The sequence below is a fragment of the Glycine soja genome, chromosome 15 (assembly GCF_004193775.1).
Source record: "Glycine soja cultivar W05 chromosome 15, ASM419377v2, whole genome shotgun sequence".
Classification (NCBI taxonomy): domain Eukaryota; kingdom Viridiplantae; phylum Streptophyta; class Magnoliopsida; order Fabales; family Fabaceae; genus Glycine; species Glycine soja.
Window position 1 is genome coordinate 10,458,630 of NC_041016.1, and position 16,060 is coordinate 10,474,689.

The 16,060-nt window shown below is 34.7% G+C and overlaps 2 protein-coding genes across 2 annotated transcripts; one reads left to right on the forward strand and one right to left on the reverse strand.

Moving 5' to 3' along the window:
- Positions 1–996: 996 nt before the first annotated feature.
- Positions 997–1,888, forward strand: LOC114387198. The gene has a single exon (XM_028347341.1). It carries the CDS (start codon positions 1,255–1,257, stop codon positions 1,729–1,731), a length of 477 nt encoding a protein of 158 aa, XP_028203142.1. The 5' UTR covers positions 997–1,254; the 3' UTR covers positions 1,732–1,888.
- Positions 1,889–4,212: 2,324 nt separating this feature from the next.
- Positions 4,213–15,270, reverse strand: LOC114388000 (ADP-ribosylation factor GTPase-activating protein AGD12-like). The gene is made up of 9 exons (XM_028348321.1): positions 15,170–15,270; positions 14,043–14,145; positions 7,851–7,932; positions 7,609–7,684; positions 6,366–6,529; positions 5,981–6,113; positions 5,585–5,701; positions 5,365–5,460; positions 4,213–4,735 (listed from the first exon to the last, which is right to left on the reverse strand). The coding sequence occupies exons 2-9, from the start codon at positions 14,065–14,067 to the stop codon at positions 4,454–4,456; spliced, it is 975 nt and encodes a 324-aa protein (XP_028204122.1). The 5' UTR covers positions 14,068–14,145; positions 15,170–15,270; the 3' UTR covers positions 4,213–4,453.
- Positions 15,271–16,060: the final 790 nt, after the last annotated feature.

Consider the following 16,060-nt stretch of genomic DNA (forward strand, 5'->3'; position numbering starts at 1 on the left):
AACCCTGTTTCGGATGTTCCTGACCAAGTCACCATGAAAACCTACGAGTGAACATCGAACGCTTAAAACCTAAGAAACTGAAAACATAACTAAAAATACAACACTCAACACACTTTTCAGTTCCCAACACTAACAATACTACAGGTAATTTTTTATTCTTTTCAAATTATAATTTTCAGATATAAGATTCCTAGAAAAAATTATAAAATATGCTTCGTTATTATTTACTTTTTTTATAATAATATATTTACCATAAGAAAATTTAATAATTTTATATTCTGTTACTATAAAAGTTTTATTTCTCTTTATGAAAGTAAAAAAGAAGAAGTCTTTGACACTAAGTTCAATTGATTGAACATAAACTCCCGATAGCTAAGTTTGATTCATACAAAAAGAAATTCCCAAAAAGCTATTGAAATCTATAGAAATACTCTCCCCAAGTTAAATCGCAATTGGACCTAAGTTTTCTAATAAAATGAAGGGTTAATTACATTTTGAGTTGTTATATACTATAATTGTGCGACTTTAATCTTGAGCAAATTGAATGTATTAAATATTATAATTGTATAATTTTAGTTCTTTTTTTATTAAATATTCAGTATCATGATAGTTAATGTATGATTTGACATATTTGATTGACATAACTTAATTGTAGTTTTAATCTCTTGTGATTGTAATGGATATATAACAAAAATTATTAGCAATTCTTGATTGATGCTAAGCTATGAATAATACAAAATGGTATTTCTTTGGTTAATAAAAATTAAAAAACCTTATTGATCCCAAGTAACTCACATTCATAATTAAAAAATAAAAATTATTTTGAGTCAAATAATATCAAAAATATTAAATTCAGAAAATGAAATATCTAATATTTTTTTACACAGCGAAAAAAATATCAAATAAGTGGTTAAGTCACAATAGCATATATTTCAAGTAACACATTAGAATTACATTAAAAAAAACAGAATAGAAGTCAACACAATGTCACATTAGCAAAATTTATTAAATATTCTATAAAATATCAAAAGAGAAACCAAAACCGCATAATTACATACTTGGAAAATCCGATTTACGAAAAATGAAACCGCACAATTACTTGAAAGATTAAAAGTACAATTAAATCTAAAATAAATAATAAGAACATGTTTTCCTAAAAAGAAAAAAGAAACATCTTAGCTAAAAGTATTGGTTGCGTGTATATATAATATTAATCTAAAATCCCATTCAAACTGGTCACTACCATTTCTCCTCATGTCGTCGCTCTCGGGACTCGCCACCGCGATCGCGCTACTCCTCGTCGGAATCTCCTCCGCCGGCCGTGATCTCCGTCCGTCGGAGCACGGCCTCGTCTTCCAGACCTCGCCGCCGGCCAATTCCTCGCCGGAGATGAAGTCCTTCTTCAGCACCAGCAAGGGCTCTTCTTCTTCTTCTTCCTCCAACGCCGACGCCCCACTCCGGAACGCGACGGAGTCCCTGCCGCCGCCGTGGTGGGGAGTCACCGGCGGCGGCGGCGGCGGCGGAAGAAGCCACGTTGGACGAGCGCTGATGACGGCGAGCCTGGTTTGCGGAATCACAGGTGGCGTCTTGTTAGTGGCTTCGGCGTTGCTTTATCTGTTTAAGCACCGAAGAAATCCTCACCAAAACGAACCGTTTCGTGCACGTAATGATGGCACTGTCAATAATAGTGCGAACAAGCTTCAATTAGTGCCAGTTGTGCCTAATCGTTGAGTTCAATCCACACTGTAAATCATGTTGCTGTATATTTAATTTATTTTTTTTGTTTATTTTTGTGTGCCTTTGATTTTTTGCTCGTTGAGATTACTTACGTTTTACAAAAGTTGTACTAATAAATTTATTTAGTTCCACGTTAATTGTTCGTTTATTATATATTTTTAAATCCGTTTCTTAGTTATTACGCATTATTATTATTATTATTATATTATATATTAAGTGCAGTGACTTGTCAACGAATATATGATGATTTTTAGTAAAAATAAGTTTCTTTCGGTGTTCGGCCTACTTTATGACTTATGAGTGGTCCAAAGTCCAAACCATACTGAACTTTCAGGCAGGGGGAAAAATTTAGGCTCAATTATCCCATAAATTATTTTAAATGTCTCAATTTAATTCTTAATTTTTTTTAAAAAATTAACATTTAGTCTTTCAATTCTTAAAAACAAGTCATTTTGTTCTCCAAATTTTAAAAGGTTTAATTTATTTATTAAGTTTTTTAAAATAAATTAATTTAATTCCTAAATTATTTTAAATGATTCAATTTGATATTTAAGTTCTTAGGGGACCAAATTGATTTTTTAAAAAATTTGAGGATGAAATTAATCCTTTTAAAAATTTGGGGACTAAATTGACTAATTTTAAGTAATTGATGTCCAACTTAAATTTTTTAAAAATTTGAAAATCAAATTGAACCATTTAAAATAATTTGAGAATCAAATTAATAATTAAGTGAATGAGATGATTTGCTTTGGTACCCTTTTTTATTTCATTAAATAATTTTTGCATATTAGTTGACAGTAAAAGAATGTTATTGCTTGCAACCAATAAAGAATTATTATTTGTAGGAACCTGCACGGATTGGGTTCAAGAAATGTTTAAATTTAAACTGATTAATATTATTTCACTACAAGAAAATGTCACATTATCTATGGATTTTGATAATTTCCTACGAATTTTGTTTATCAGTAACGGCGATTTTTCTCTTGTAGTGTTCAGTTTGACTTAAATAAGGTTCTTCAAATTTTTTTGGACAATGTGAATAGAAACAACCCAATCATATTCAATTGTTTGTGACAAGTTATAGGCTAATCTAATGAAATAATAAAAAAATATAAAAAATAGAGAAAATGAAATTGCACTAAAACAAAAAAAAAAGTGATGAATAATCAAATTTATTCTCATTCTCAAAAGAGCTGTGTCCATGTTACATTTCAAGCAACCATGGGGAGGCAGTTGCCATGCTGCGGTTTGCCTCGAACTGCTTTTCCTTTCAAGGGACGTGCTTTCTTCCATTCACCGAAGAACTGATAGACCCGAAGGATGACATATTCCTTAGTGTTGCCTTTTTGCTCCCATATCAACTCGTTTCCACTACTCCATAAACTTTAGAGAATTATGAGAAAGCTAGTCAGATGATCTTCTTGGTTACACTACATAAATATTAAAAACTGTCTAAAATTATATAGTTTTTGGTTGATTCAGGATTCACATGCTCAATTTTGATATCCGAATCAATGTCATTGAGTTTGTAATTTTAAAATTCATATGAAACTACCAATTCAAATCAATCTAAATTTTCTTTTTTGATTTAGTTCGAGTCAATCCAAACTTGTGATCATCCCTAATTATTTGATTTTTTTTATGGTGTGTTTACCTTTTAAGTAAGAAAGAGAATAGATTTTGATTTATTTTAAAATTGAGAAAAATTAATTTTAAACTGTTGAGTATAACTGATTTGTGTTCAAATTAATTTTAATTAAAAAATATATATTAAAAGCATGCCTTTAAAAATTAATTATAAATTAGTCATATATAGGCATATAATAGATGATGTGACATACAAAGAAGAAAAATAGTAAACAAATATAAAGTGGAAGTAAGAATTAGGACATAAAAAAAACAGGGTTTATTATTAACTAATAACATGCAGTAAAAAAAAAGTCATGGTTTCGCTAAACAAAAACATTTTTTTTTGTGACTTTTACTCAAATCATGATACAGTTTGACTGTTTTTAACTATGATTTTGCTAAATACATTCATTAGATAAACTAAACTTATGTTCACCAATATGGTTTGAGATATGCAAATTACAATCTAGTGCATGTTTGTTTTTGTTCCACTGCCTTGAAACAAATGGCACTTACATACTTTTTTTTAGGAGTATAATGTAACAAATGGTTTAATATTTAAATATTGTATCCAACATAAACTAAGCGTAAAAAGTTCGAATATTCGTTTTTGCTGTCCATATAGCACAAGTAGTTGACTTTTTATGTATATATATATATATATAATTTACTTGACTTTTCCCCCTTCTTTTGGAGTATAATCATTCATATATTTTTTTCTTTCTTTTTTATCTTTCTCTCACTACCTTTTCTCTTTTTTCCCTGTGTCTTTCCTCTATTCACCCCATTTTGGGTTGGAGGATAATCACCACTGCTCCAAATAAAGTATAATTAACGCACTTCAGCTTTGGATCTTTGGTACAACGATTAAATGCTAAGCAAATATTTATTTTACATGCATGCATGCTAACTCTAGTTATATGAAGAAAATTTACTGAATGTTTGGTCAAATAATTTAACAGCCATGAATTAAATAGGCAAAAATACAGGTTTATTTGTTCCTGTAGGACCATGAATCAAAAAGTGAAGAGAAACAATTACAGACAATTTGTTCAAGAGAATGCATAGGCTAACGGCAGTCAAGTCCCTATTGCTCAAGAGGAATCCACTCGAGTTCCAGATCTAATTCTCCAGATTCAACATCCTGGAGCTTGAGTGACATCATTTGTTTGACCTTACCATCAACAATATTGACTGTGCTATCCTCAATAAGGGCATTGTCATCTGATTTTAACCATTTTCCTATCTGCATATTACCAAACATTCCAGCATCTCCAAATGCCATAGCAGATGTTATCAGAGACTGAAGATCAATGTCTGCTTCTCCCATTATATCATCAGCAGAAAATGTGTCATGATCAAATACTTTCTGCAGCACAGACAATTGATAAGATGAAGTGTCATATTCTCAAACCAAAAATCAGTTATCTTCTTTCCCATGTACAGACACACACAGAGAGAATAGGGAAAGAAAGAAAGAAGAACAACACATACAGCAAGATGCATTATACATAGGTCACTCACTATAGACAGAACTGACAAAGGGAACACAGGAAAAACAAGAGGCCGTGAATCAATGTAGTGAAAACTTTCTATTTCTATTTCTATCCCTAATAGAAGGAGATGTTCCAATCACTTGTTAATTATCATACCAAAATAGAAAAGCAGGTAAATGAGGAATGCCTAGACTTGGATACTGTTTATATAACTTAATTCATTCTTATCGTAAATTCAAATTCTTGTTTCCGACAAATTGTAAGTTATAACCAAATTATAAACTGTTTGTAGAATAGAAATGTTTAATTTCCAATAGTGAGAAAGGATGCAAGAGAAGGTGACTTTGCTTGCAATACAAGGAACTTGTTTTGCAAGGTAAAAGGTATTGGATGCTAAGGAATGAGGATGGAGGAACTCTTTCTATTTCTTTCAATGACGTGCCTCTATATAATAGAATAACAGAAGATAGTGTCTGTTTTTCACAACAAAATTTGATCATACCAATTTCATCTGTCCATAATGCTCGGGAACAGACAGCATGTATTCCTCATTCCAGACTGGATTCAAGTTACTCCTTATTATAGTTGTCTGGACAGTCTGCAGGCATTAAGCAATAGCACCAAATCAATTTCAGAAAGAAAATTATTACTCTTTCTGATTTTACAACTATAAATAGAAGGTATAGACCAACAGTTTCCCAAGATCATATAGTGACACCAACCTGCTGGCCAAGGCTCAAAACAACATACGGATCACTTGACTTTATATCTCTGATAGCTAAATTTGTTCCTTTAATCACTTTCACCTTCAACATTCCAATAAATTCCACCATACCTTCCTGTTGTTACCACCAATGTCAGTCACATTCCAAGGAAATCACTCATAAGGATAACTGCACAGCCAATGCTGTAGTTGGATACTGCAGCATGCCTCATCTCATCTATATTAACTATTTTTTTTATTAGAAGGCTTTCATCTGGTCCAACGACACTTCAATTCAATAAAAATCTATTTCACAAACAAAAAAATGCTTACTCCAAAATTGGTCCCTATATTTCTTCCCCACACATAAAAGTAGTCAGATAATTAGAGGAACTAACACATAACATAAAGTTACCATTCTCTGTGAACTACCAGTACTTTTAAAACTGTCCATAAAACTACTTTTTGCAGAACTTGATTGTAGACTGCTTTTTCCAGACACAATGCGCAAACTCGGTTTCAGAAATTCTTGTAATTCATATTTTGACCTGCAGTTGAAAATGTAACAAATAAAAGGGCAGTCAATTAACTAGGAAACTCACTCACCAGACTTGTTGAAACAACAGCAGAAAGATAAGAAAATAAACGACTAAGCATGAGTTAATCAAATATCAGAGGGAGAATCAACAGCCTTTAGCATTACCTAATTCATGTTGACAAGATAAATTTTTCAAAATGAACCAAAAGATGATAAGAACAGCAGATATACGGTGCATTGTGTATGTGAAAACATGTCTAACCGTATGAATTTTGAACGCTGCTCATGACCAGCATCTGGTCCAGGTTTCGTATATCCTTCAGGAATATAAGCTTCATAAATTGAATTAGCAGAAGCATTTCCCCCAACTTCCATCATTGCATCTATTTCATCCTCTGACCAATCATCCAATGTCACAGACAAAACCTGAGAGTAAAAAACAATGCTATCAAACAAATGAGTTCAGCATTCACACCACTCTTAACTTGATAAATATAACTGTCTGAAGAAAAAAACTAAAAACTTTAAGGTTATTTCGTTTTGAAAATTCACCATTAACATGTTAGACCCCGACTCAGAATGATAAGCCCCACCCACATTTGGAGAGTGTACATGAGGAAATTTAGGATCAAGGAGCAGAAGAATGAACCAGTTAAGTATGTGTCAACTAAGGGGGTTACTTAGGATAGGGTTGTCACAATCATTATGTTTATCTTTTAGTTGTTAATTGTTATTCTGTTTTGTTACCTTGTCAGCTTAGTTTTCAGAGGCTGTTATTTCTTGTTATCTAGCACTAGCTAAGGGGGTTACTTATTGGGAACACCCAGTCATGGTCAAATAGTGTACAAAGATGCATGACATAAGCAATATGGAATGTCCCAAAGAAAACAACAATGCTACAGCGGCCCCAGCCATCCCTCTGTCATAAAGCCAAGCCAATGTATTTGACCAAGACGCTTCTATCCATTGAAAGCCTTCAAGACAACTCAGCCTTTTGCTAAGATAACATAGACAGCCTATAAATATCATATTTCTCCTCAAAGTCAGGTATCTTCTTCTTCATCCTAAATACTGCTACTCTACTGGAATTTACACTTTACAGTAACTTAAGCCTTGGAGTCTCTGCAAAGTGTCACTGCCTCCATCGACTGGGCTCAATTGTGACCAAAGCAACAATCCACCTGAGAAATCATCTACATCAAGTGTAAACCTGGCATTTTGGGTCTCCTCAGATCCTAGCTAATTGAATTAAAAGTATTTGGTAAAATTAATTATTAAACTAAATGTCACATCAAATTTATTACACAGATTTTGGAAAATGAACAACCCAAACACATGAATTATTAGTCTTTCAATTTGTTGAAGACAAAAAGGAGATACTATGTTCAAGCATCAAAACAAATTATATTTTACAATTAGAGGGAAAATAAGTCTTTGATCCAAGGCAGAAATGCCTTCCATAACAATAGACAACCTATGAATGGTGGTACATGTGAATGGTTTACCTTTGATATATGAGTACCAAGGCTTCTGTGCACACCACAACATTTTAAGCATATAAAAACTCCAATGTTGGCAGACCTGAAAAGCAGTTAGTAAAAGTGAATTCACACGTTCTTAATATATTTTACAAGTAGCTAGTTTCCTACAGCTTTATGTCATATTCACAAACAGTTCATCGAAAAAAGTATGATAATGCCAATTAATATATACCACAACGTCACGTGTGAAAAAATTAAACACTTACGCCCATTTAGGATCTGGAGCATTACAATCAGCACAAAGACGATTATCACTCTGAAGCAATAAATCTTTCAATTTTCTTCTACCTGTAAAAGACCTTCCAATCACTCAACTTCTAAAGAAAAACAAATGAAATTAATTCTTCAATATCCCCCAGTTACACTTCATAGGCATTCTAAAGAACATTAAAGCTTCTACAGATAAGTTCAAACTTTTTAGGGCATGTTTGGATGAAGGGAAGTGAGGGTAAACGTTCTGTTTTAAGTAAGTACTCTCCTATTTGAGTTTTTTATTTTAAAAAAGAAAAGGAGTAAAATGAGATATTATATGTAGTTTTCCAATCATCCCCATTCGTCTTTTATAAATATTAAATAACTTTCTCCATTTACAAAAATGAAAATAAACTCTCCCTTCCTGTTCCCTCCGAACTCTGAACCCCTCCATAAAAAAGTTCCTTAAAAGTCCATGCCAGAGAGAATATTTACTGATAAAGTATGCAGTCCTTAACCAGATAAAGTTGCCATTCATAACCATCTAGTCAATAGTCATTTTCTGATACCCCTTGAAGCTTACATGAACATAAAGCATTAAAAAAATATCAGAAAGCTACAGGAAAATGCAACCTAAGAGGAGTGTTAGTAAAATCTTCTTCCTCAAGCTCTTCAATGAGATATTATATGGGAAAAAAAGAGTTGGAATGAATCCTCAAGCTCTTATCTAACAATTTCCCTTGAATCTAGCTGAATTCTTCAAAACTACAGCTCTTTTTTATTGGCTGCATAGCATTACTCAAAACAAAAGCTCATCTGGGAGCATGGAGTTTAGCAATGAGTTGTAAATAGACCAGGTATAAAGGAAATTAGAGAGAAGAGAGAAGGAATAAGAGATTTGTATTGAGGAATTCAACCCAACTAAAAACAGTTTACAACTCTGTTTATATAACAGTTACAGTTATGTAACTTTCAACTAACCTAAGATAGTTAGTGACAGCTGTAACACAGCTGTCCTAACTAACAACTAACTAATAACTAACTACCAGCAGTCTAATTACTAAAAATGGTTAGACTTACTGACTTAGCTAAAAAAGAAAATACAGTGTTGAGTAAGTATATTCCAATACCCCCTGCAAGCTCATGAGGGGTTGGTAGAAATCTTTACAGCCACTCTGAGCTTGAACCTGTAAGCAGTGAAGTTGGAGGGTATGAGAGCTTTAGTGAGGATGTCTGCCCTTTGATCGGCAGCACGGACACGAACCACTTGAACTTGTTTTTCAATAACCTTCTCATGAACAAAAAACAAGTCCAGTTTTATGTGTATGGTTCTGGAACAGGATTGTGAACTAAGACAACTGTGCTCAGGTTGTCACAAAAGATAACAGGAGGAGCATGAGGTACTTTGAGCTCAGCCAAAAGAGATTGAATCCATGTTACTTCAGCTGTGGTCAGGGCTAAACTTTGGTATTCAGCTTCAGTACTGGACCTAGCCACTACTGATTGCTTTTTGGACCACCAATAGACCAAATTGGGCCCTAGGAAAATTGCTGCACCTAAGGTGGACCTTCTATCATCAAGATCTGATGCCCAGTCAGCATCACAATAGGCATGAACAGAATAGTGAGAGACAGAGAAATTAGGCTGCATAGCTAATCCAAAATTGATAGTCCCTTTGAGATACCTAAGTATCCTCTTCACTGCCATCCAATGCTGTTCAGTAGGTTTACTCATAAACTGGCAGATTTTGTCGACAGAAAAACTAATCTCTGGCCTTGTTATTGTAGCATACTGAAGAGCACCACAACTGATCTATAGAGAGAGGGGTCTGAAAAAGATTCATACCCTGTTTGAGTTAGTTTGCAGCCACCAACCATAGGAGAAGAGATAGAATTAGCCTCATTCATAGTAGTCTTTACCAATAAATCCTGAATGTACTTGGACTGAATAAGTAGAAGAGATCCATTAGGTTGAGAGCTGACTTCAATTCCCAGAAAGTAGTCAAGATCACCCAAATCTTTGATGGAGAACTCAGAATTGAGTTCAGAAACCAGAGATTTAATAAAGGTATGATTATTGCATGTGACAATAATATCATCTACATAGACCAGCATATAAACCACAGTACTAGTGTCTGAATACACAAACAAGGGACGATCACACTTGCCGGATTTGAAATTGTAGGTAAAAAGGGTATTTCTGAGTTTCTCAAACCGAGCTCTAGGGGCTTGTTTTAGACCATAAATAGCTTTATTTAGTTTGCAAACCAGATGTTTGTTGGAGTCCTCAAATTCCATGAGGTTGAGTCATGTAGACTTCTTCTTCAAGAATGCCGTTTAGAAAAGCATTGTTGACATCTAGTTGCTGAAGTTTCCACTTGTTAGTAACAGCAAGTTTCAAAAGAATTCTGACTGTAACTGGTTTGATTACAGGTGAGAAGGTCTCATTGTAATCATAACCAAGTCTTTGATGAAAGCCTTTAGCAACAAGCCTATCTTTATACTTGCTGACTGTACCCTCAGGGTTTTCCTTGACCCTAAAGACCCATTTGCAACCAATAGGAGACCTTGAGGAAGGGAGATCAACAAGTTTCCAAGTGTTTTTATGAAGAAGAACATCATATTCTGCCTTCATAGCTGCATGCCAAGTAGGATTTGATAGAGCTGACTTAGTGGACTTAGGTTCAGCAGGAGTGAGAAGTAAAGTTGGTTACAGCCTGGGATGTATAATACCAGCTTTTGTCCTTGTACACATTGAGTGAATATTATCAGGTCTGACTAGCAAAGGAGGTGATTCTGCAGTAGAGTGCACTGAAGTAGGGAGTGCTGGAGCAGAAATCACAGGATTGGAAGTTACCTCTGGTTGAGGCGATGGTAAGTGATCAGCTGGTAGAGTTGCTACTGGTTCAGGACTAGTTGCTGCTGGTTCAGGACTAATTGATGAAGATGAAACTTCATTTGTGGAATTAGTTCCCGAAGAAGATGAAACTGCATGTGTGGAATTAGTCCCTGGAGGCTGAGACATAGCAGGAACCACATGATTCAAAACAGAAGGCAGAACAGACAGGGTGCTATTTGATGCTTGTGTTGAAGAAGTAACTGGCTCAGCAAAGAGTTGAGTGTAGGGAAACTTAGCCTCATTGAAGAATATAACATCTTTAGAAATATAGATTCTGGCATCAGATGAGAGACACTTCTAGCCTTTATGACATAAGGAATATCCTAGGAAGACACATTCCTGAGATCTGGGCTGAAACTTGTGTTGGTTATAGGGTCTGAGTAAAGGAAAACAAGAACTTCCAAAGACTCTGAGATACTTGTAATCTGACAGCTAGTCAAAAAGCTTTTGAGAAGGAACTTCATTCTTAATGGCAGATGAAGGAAGCCTGTTGATCAAGTAAACACTTGAAACAACAGCATGATCCCAATAATCTAGAGGTAAATAGCTTGAGAAAGCATAGTAAGAGCCATTTCAACTATATGTTTGTGCTTTCTTTCCACAACTCCGTTTTGGTGATGAGTATGTGGACAGCTCGTTTAGAGCGCAATTCAGGCCCAGGGCTTGTCTAAAAGGAGTAGGAAGCAAAGGAGAAAGACACACCGAGACTTAGCATTTTCAACAGATACATCCAAGTATAAACTAACTTAAATGGTTTAGAGATCTTAGAATGCGCGGTTGGGTCAAACTCAACCCCAAAAGCTAGCTCATAGGGTGACGGTTGTCCCCCCACTTATATATTTTATCTTGACCTTATCTCTAGCAGATGTAGGACTTGAGCTTTTCCCAACAAGAGTAAACAGTAAGAGAAGGAGAAGAAGGCAATCTGTGAGACCTACCAACACAACAAGATAAACAAAAAACTAAACTCGTTTTATTGATGAGTGGAATATTATACAATTTGAGTACAAGTTTCAGAACTTCAGTACTTGAATGACCATGTCTAGAATGCCAAATGGCACGGGAATCTTTACAAGTAGAAACAGCATTTACAAATGAAACATTATTCTTCCTATTTACAAAAGAAGAGCTAGATTGCACAAAATCACTTGATGAAGAAGATTGTCTTGAAGACTGAAGCAAGTCAGGAGAATGGTGTAGCCCATCATGACCCACCAGTCCATGAAGGAGAACTTATTTAGAAACCTGAGATTTAACCACACAATAGGAAGAATGAAATTCAATGAAAACTGTTGTCTTTGCAGAATTGACTGACACTAAGAAGATTTTTAGTGACAGAATGCACAAATAAAAGATTCTTAAGAGTAAGAGGAATGTTTGAGTTAAAGGGAGAGTGGAAAGATGAAACACCTGAGGCATTAATGTTCAAGCCCTGACCATTGCTTATGGTGATTTGATCTGGACCTTCAAAGGGGGTAGCTTGCTGAATATTTTGTGACACGTTAGTCACCAGAATCAGGATACCAGTTTGCAAACTGCACAGGTTGAACACTAGCAACACGGGGCCTGTGGAGATGGTGATGATGAGGTAGGGTTCATGGGCTGAGACTGATATTGAGGTGGAGGATAAAAGTACTGAGGTGACATGTATTGAGGTGGATAAGGGAAAAGGGTTATAGGGATTAAAACGTGGTCGTGGTGGATAGGTACTGTTTAGGATTTGATTAGAGGATGATGAAGTGGCAGAAGACCACTGTGAGGCTTGGGTAGGTGTTTGATTATAAGGATGTGAAGGCTGAGTTGATGTCTGATTATTGGTGTAATTCATAGGTTGTGAAGCAACATAATTTTCATCATACCTATAATAACAAAAGGATGCTTCATGACCAAATTTATGGCAGACTTGACACTGAACATCTGCAAATTTTCCGTGACCCCACCATGGCCGCAACCTCCACCACAGCAGCCACAAAATAAATTTTGGCCACCACCTTTGCCGGAATTGTTACCAGAATTGTTGTAATTGTCAGCAGCATCATTAGAAACTTGAGTTGGATGTGATTGAGGATCAGAATTAACTCCAGCACTGATCTAAGACTGAAAATTGGGGGTAGAATTAGGGTTACACTCAATAAGATTTACAGCACCTAGAGACTTCTTACTAAGTTTGCCAAGTCGCGATTCACGAGCAAGACAAAGCAATTCAACATCGTCCACAGACATAGGCTTGGATTTGTTGTAGATATAGGATACCATGGACTCATATTCCATCGGTAATCCTTCAAGAATGATATCCACTTGCTGCTTTGCAAAACAGAATCACAATGGAAGTAAGTGCATCAAACAGTGTCTGAATATGAAGGAGATAGTCAGTGATTTTGCAATTGTCAAGAGAGAGGTTTCAAAGCTCCGTTCGAAGTTGACACTTCCTCGCGCGAGCAATCGAATGGAAATGTGAGTGAAGTTTCTCCCATAGATGCCACGTAGTGCATCCTACAAGACGAGGGAGAACAGATCAGGAAAGAAGAAGCTGATCTTGCTTCTTCCAGCTGAGATACTCCGGCGACACTATGCCTGCATCACGATCGGCAATAGTCAGAAATCGCAGCGGAATGATCGGAGCAACAAGAAAATGAGATAAACCATGACCTTTAACAACTGGTTGCACTTGACTGCACCATAGAAGATAGTTGGAAGTCGTAAGCTTCTCGGAAATGGAGTGCGAGAATGAAGCCAAAGAAGACGATACCACCAGAGGTTGTAAAGGAGGAGGAGGAGGTGGCGAACCACCAGTAGTGTTATGTAACGCGGAAGCCATGAAAATTAGCTTAGGATCGACCTAGCTCTGTATACCATAAAGGAATTTAGAGAGAAGAGAGAAGGAATAAGAGATTTGTATTGAGGAATTCAAGCCAACTGAAAACAGTTTAGAACACTGTTTATATAACAGTTACAGTTATGTAGCTGTCAACTAACCTAAGTTAGTTAGTGACAGCTGTAACACAGCTGTCCTAACTACCAACTAACTACCAGTAGTCTACCTACTAACAATGGTTAGACTTACTGACTTAGCTAAAAAAGAAAATACAGTGTTGAGTAAGTATACTCCAATAAGGTAAAACTGCACAAATGCATAACTCATTACAAGAACTAATGGTTAAAACATTTGTATAATATACAGGACCAATCATTCACACTTATCAGAACAGGTCAATAGAATGTCACTACTTTGTATGAGTCATCAATAATATTCTCAGTTGTAAACACCTCATTAATATATATTATCACATGAAATATCATAAGATTACTTGAGGCAGGTCTTGCAAGTTCCATTCGGCAATTATTCTTTCACAAGCTTAAAGTCCACCAATCATCCAGGCTGCAGCCTCTACAATAGTCATGCAAAATAACCTGGAAAGGAAGAAAGAAATATCTGTTCAAGCAAAATTTCGCATGGCCAAAGGGTGCCACCAAACTGAAAACTCAGTTAAATCCTATAAGTACAAAACTCAGATATGGTTCCGTAGGTGCATTTTCCTTTTGGCACCGTTCTCTAATCATAATTGGAATTTCACCTCAGTAATCATGTAATAAACTTCAATCCTTATGGGAAAACACCACCAAAAGCACATTGATAACTTATGCTGATCTTTCATGAAAACCTTTATTAAGAGGATTACCAAGGTAAAACTTCAATTGCAATAAGAGAACAGCACCAAAAGCACCTAAAGAACTCAATCTAAGTTTTATTCTACAAAACTTGTCCTCTACATTCAATCTTACACCACGGGAACAAAAGATTTAGATAATCAGAACTCAGTTTTTGAAGTCATTTGCAGACATCCACATTGTTTTTCTCACTGGTTATATACTATGTTTGTATAGAGTAGCATAAGAGACACAGACACACACACACACATATATATGTGTATACATACACAAACATTGGTCCTGGTAGGTAATTGGAACTCCCAAAGTAGAAAATAAAACTAGAATACTGAAAACACCAACTTCTAGAATTGCTCCTCCTCACAAAACAGACATAAGAAGAAGAAAAAAAGGTTTTGGAGCATCCTCCATTTTCATTTTGCAAGTGATACAAATCCCAAAATAATCAAAGGAAAAAAATGAATATCGAACCCCACCCACCACAATTTTTTCTCAGCAACCAAATAGTAAATTTCAGATTTTTTTTACCAACAACAAATTGGATAATGATGTAATCGATGAATATAACAACGAGTTTGGTCAAATTGTGGATATAATAGTGGATTTCAGGACAGTGATAAAAGGAAAATTCAGAGGTGTTAGCTAAATTTGAATGAAACGAACGAGTCTTATGATGAGGAAATCAACGAAAATGAAGAAAAAGAAAAGGATTATATAAATTAATGAGCATAAATTTGAGATCAGAATGAGAGAAAGTGAAGCTTACGAGTGAACGAAGGAATCGAAATGGCAGAGTTTGAAATCCAACAAGCGATGCGAGAAAGGTGGTGACTGGTGATGGTTTCAATGTCCGAATTGGACTATTCCACCACAACTATAAAATCTCTTCTTTATATATTTTATTTTATTCATTGTAGCTTAAAATATATTTATGTTTGTTTATTTCTAAAAATATTTCTATTTCGTAACTTTTATGAATGCTCTGTCTATATGTCGTGTCTTATCTTTCTATCTCATTATCGGGTCAGAATAGAATTACTGTAACATACAATAATGAAATTGAGAATAATTCTCACGATTTGTTTTTATATATAATATCTTTTTTATTGTATTATTTATCTTTTTTTAACGAAATTAATCATTTTTCTTGAAGGTTATGAATTGTTGTCCTTTTTTTTTATCAAAACGGTCCAGACAATATGAATCATGTCAAAATCACATTTTAAATAAAAGTATTCTCCGTAAAAAAAAAAAAAAGAAGTATTCAACCATGAATCAATTTTTAATAAGCTCATTTTAATCAGATTAAAATTTATAAAATTACGATAAATGAAATCAAGTTTACAAACATTAGTTCATTGTTACACACATTAAGTCTATCAAATTTTGCATGAGAACTAATATACAAACAAGGTGCCTTTCAAATAATTATTAAAAGTATTTTATTCTTTTTTTTAGAGAAAAAATAATTTATTCTAAAAAATACAACAAAAGACTTAAGTAAGCCATTTGAGGAAACTTCTGTTTTTGGATGACAACGTCGGCAAAATTAAATGCTCGATCTGGTCAAAGATAGGTTGTTTCGGTGTCATTGTCACAAAATTAAAGCACTTTTTTCTTTCTTTCTAGCAGATATTAAAATAAAAAATATATGAAA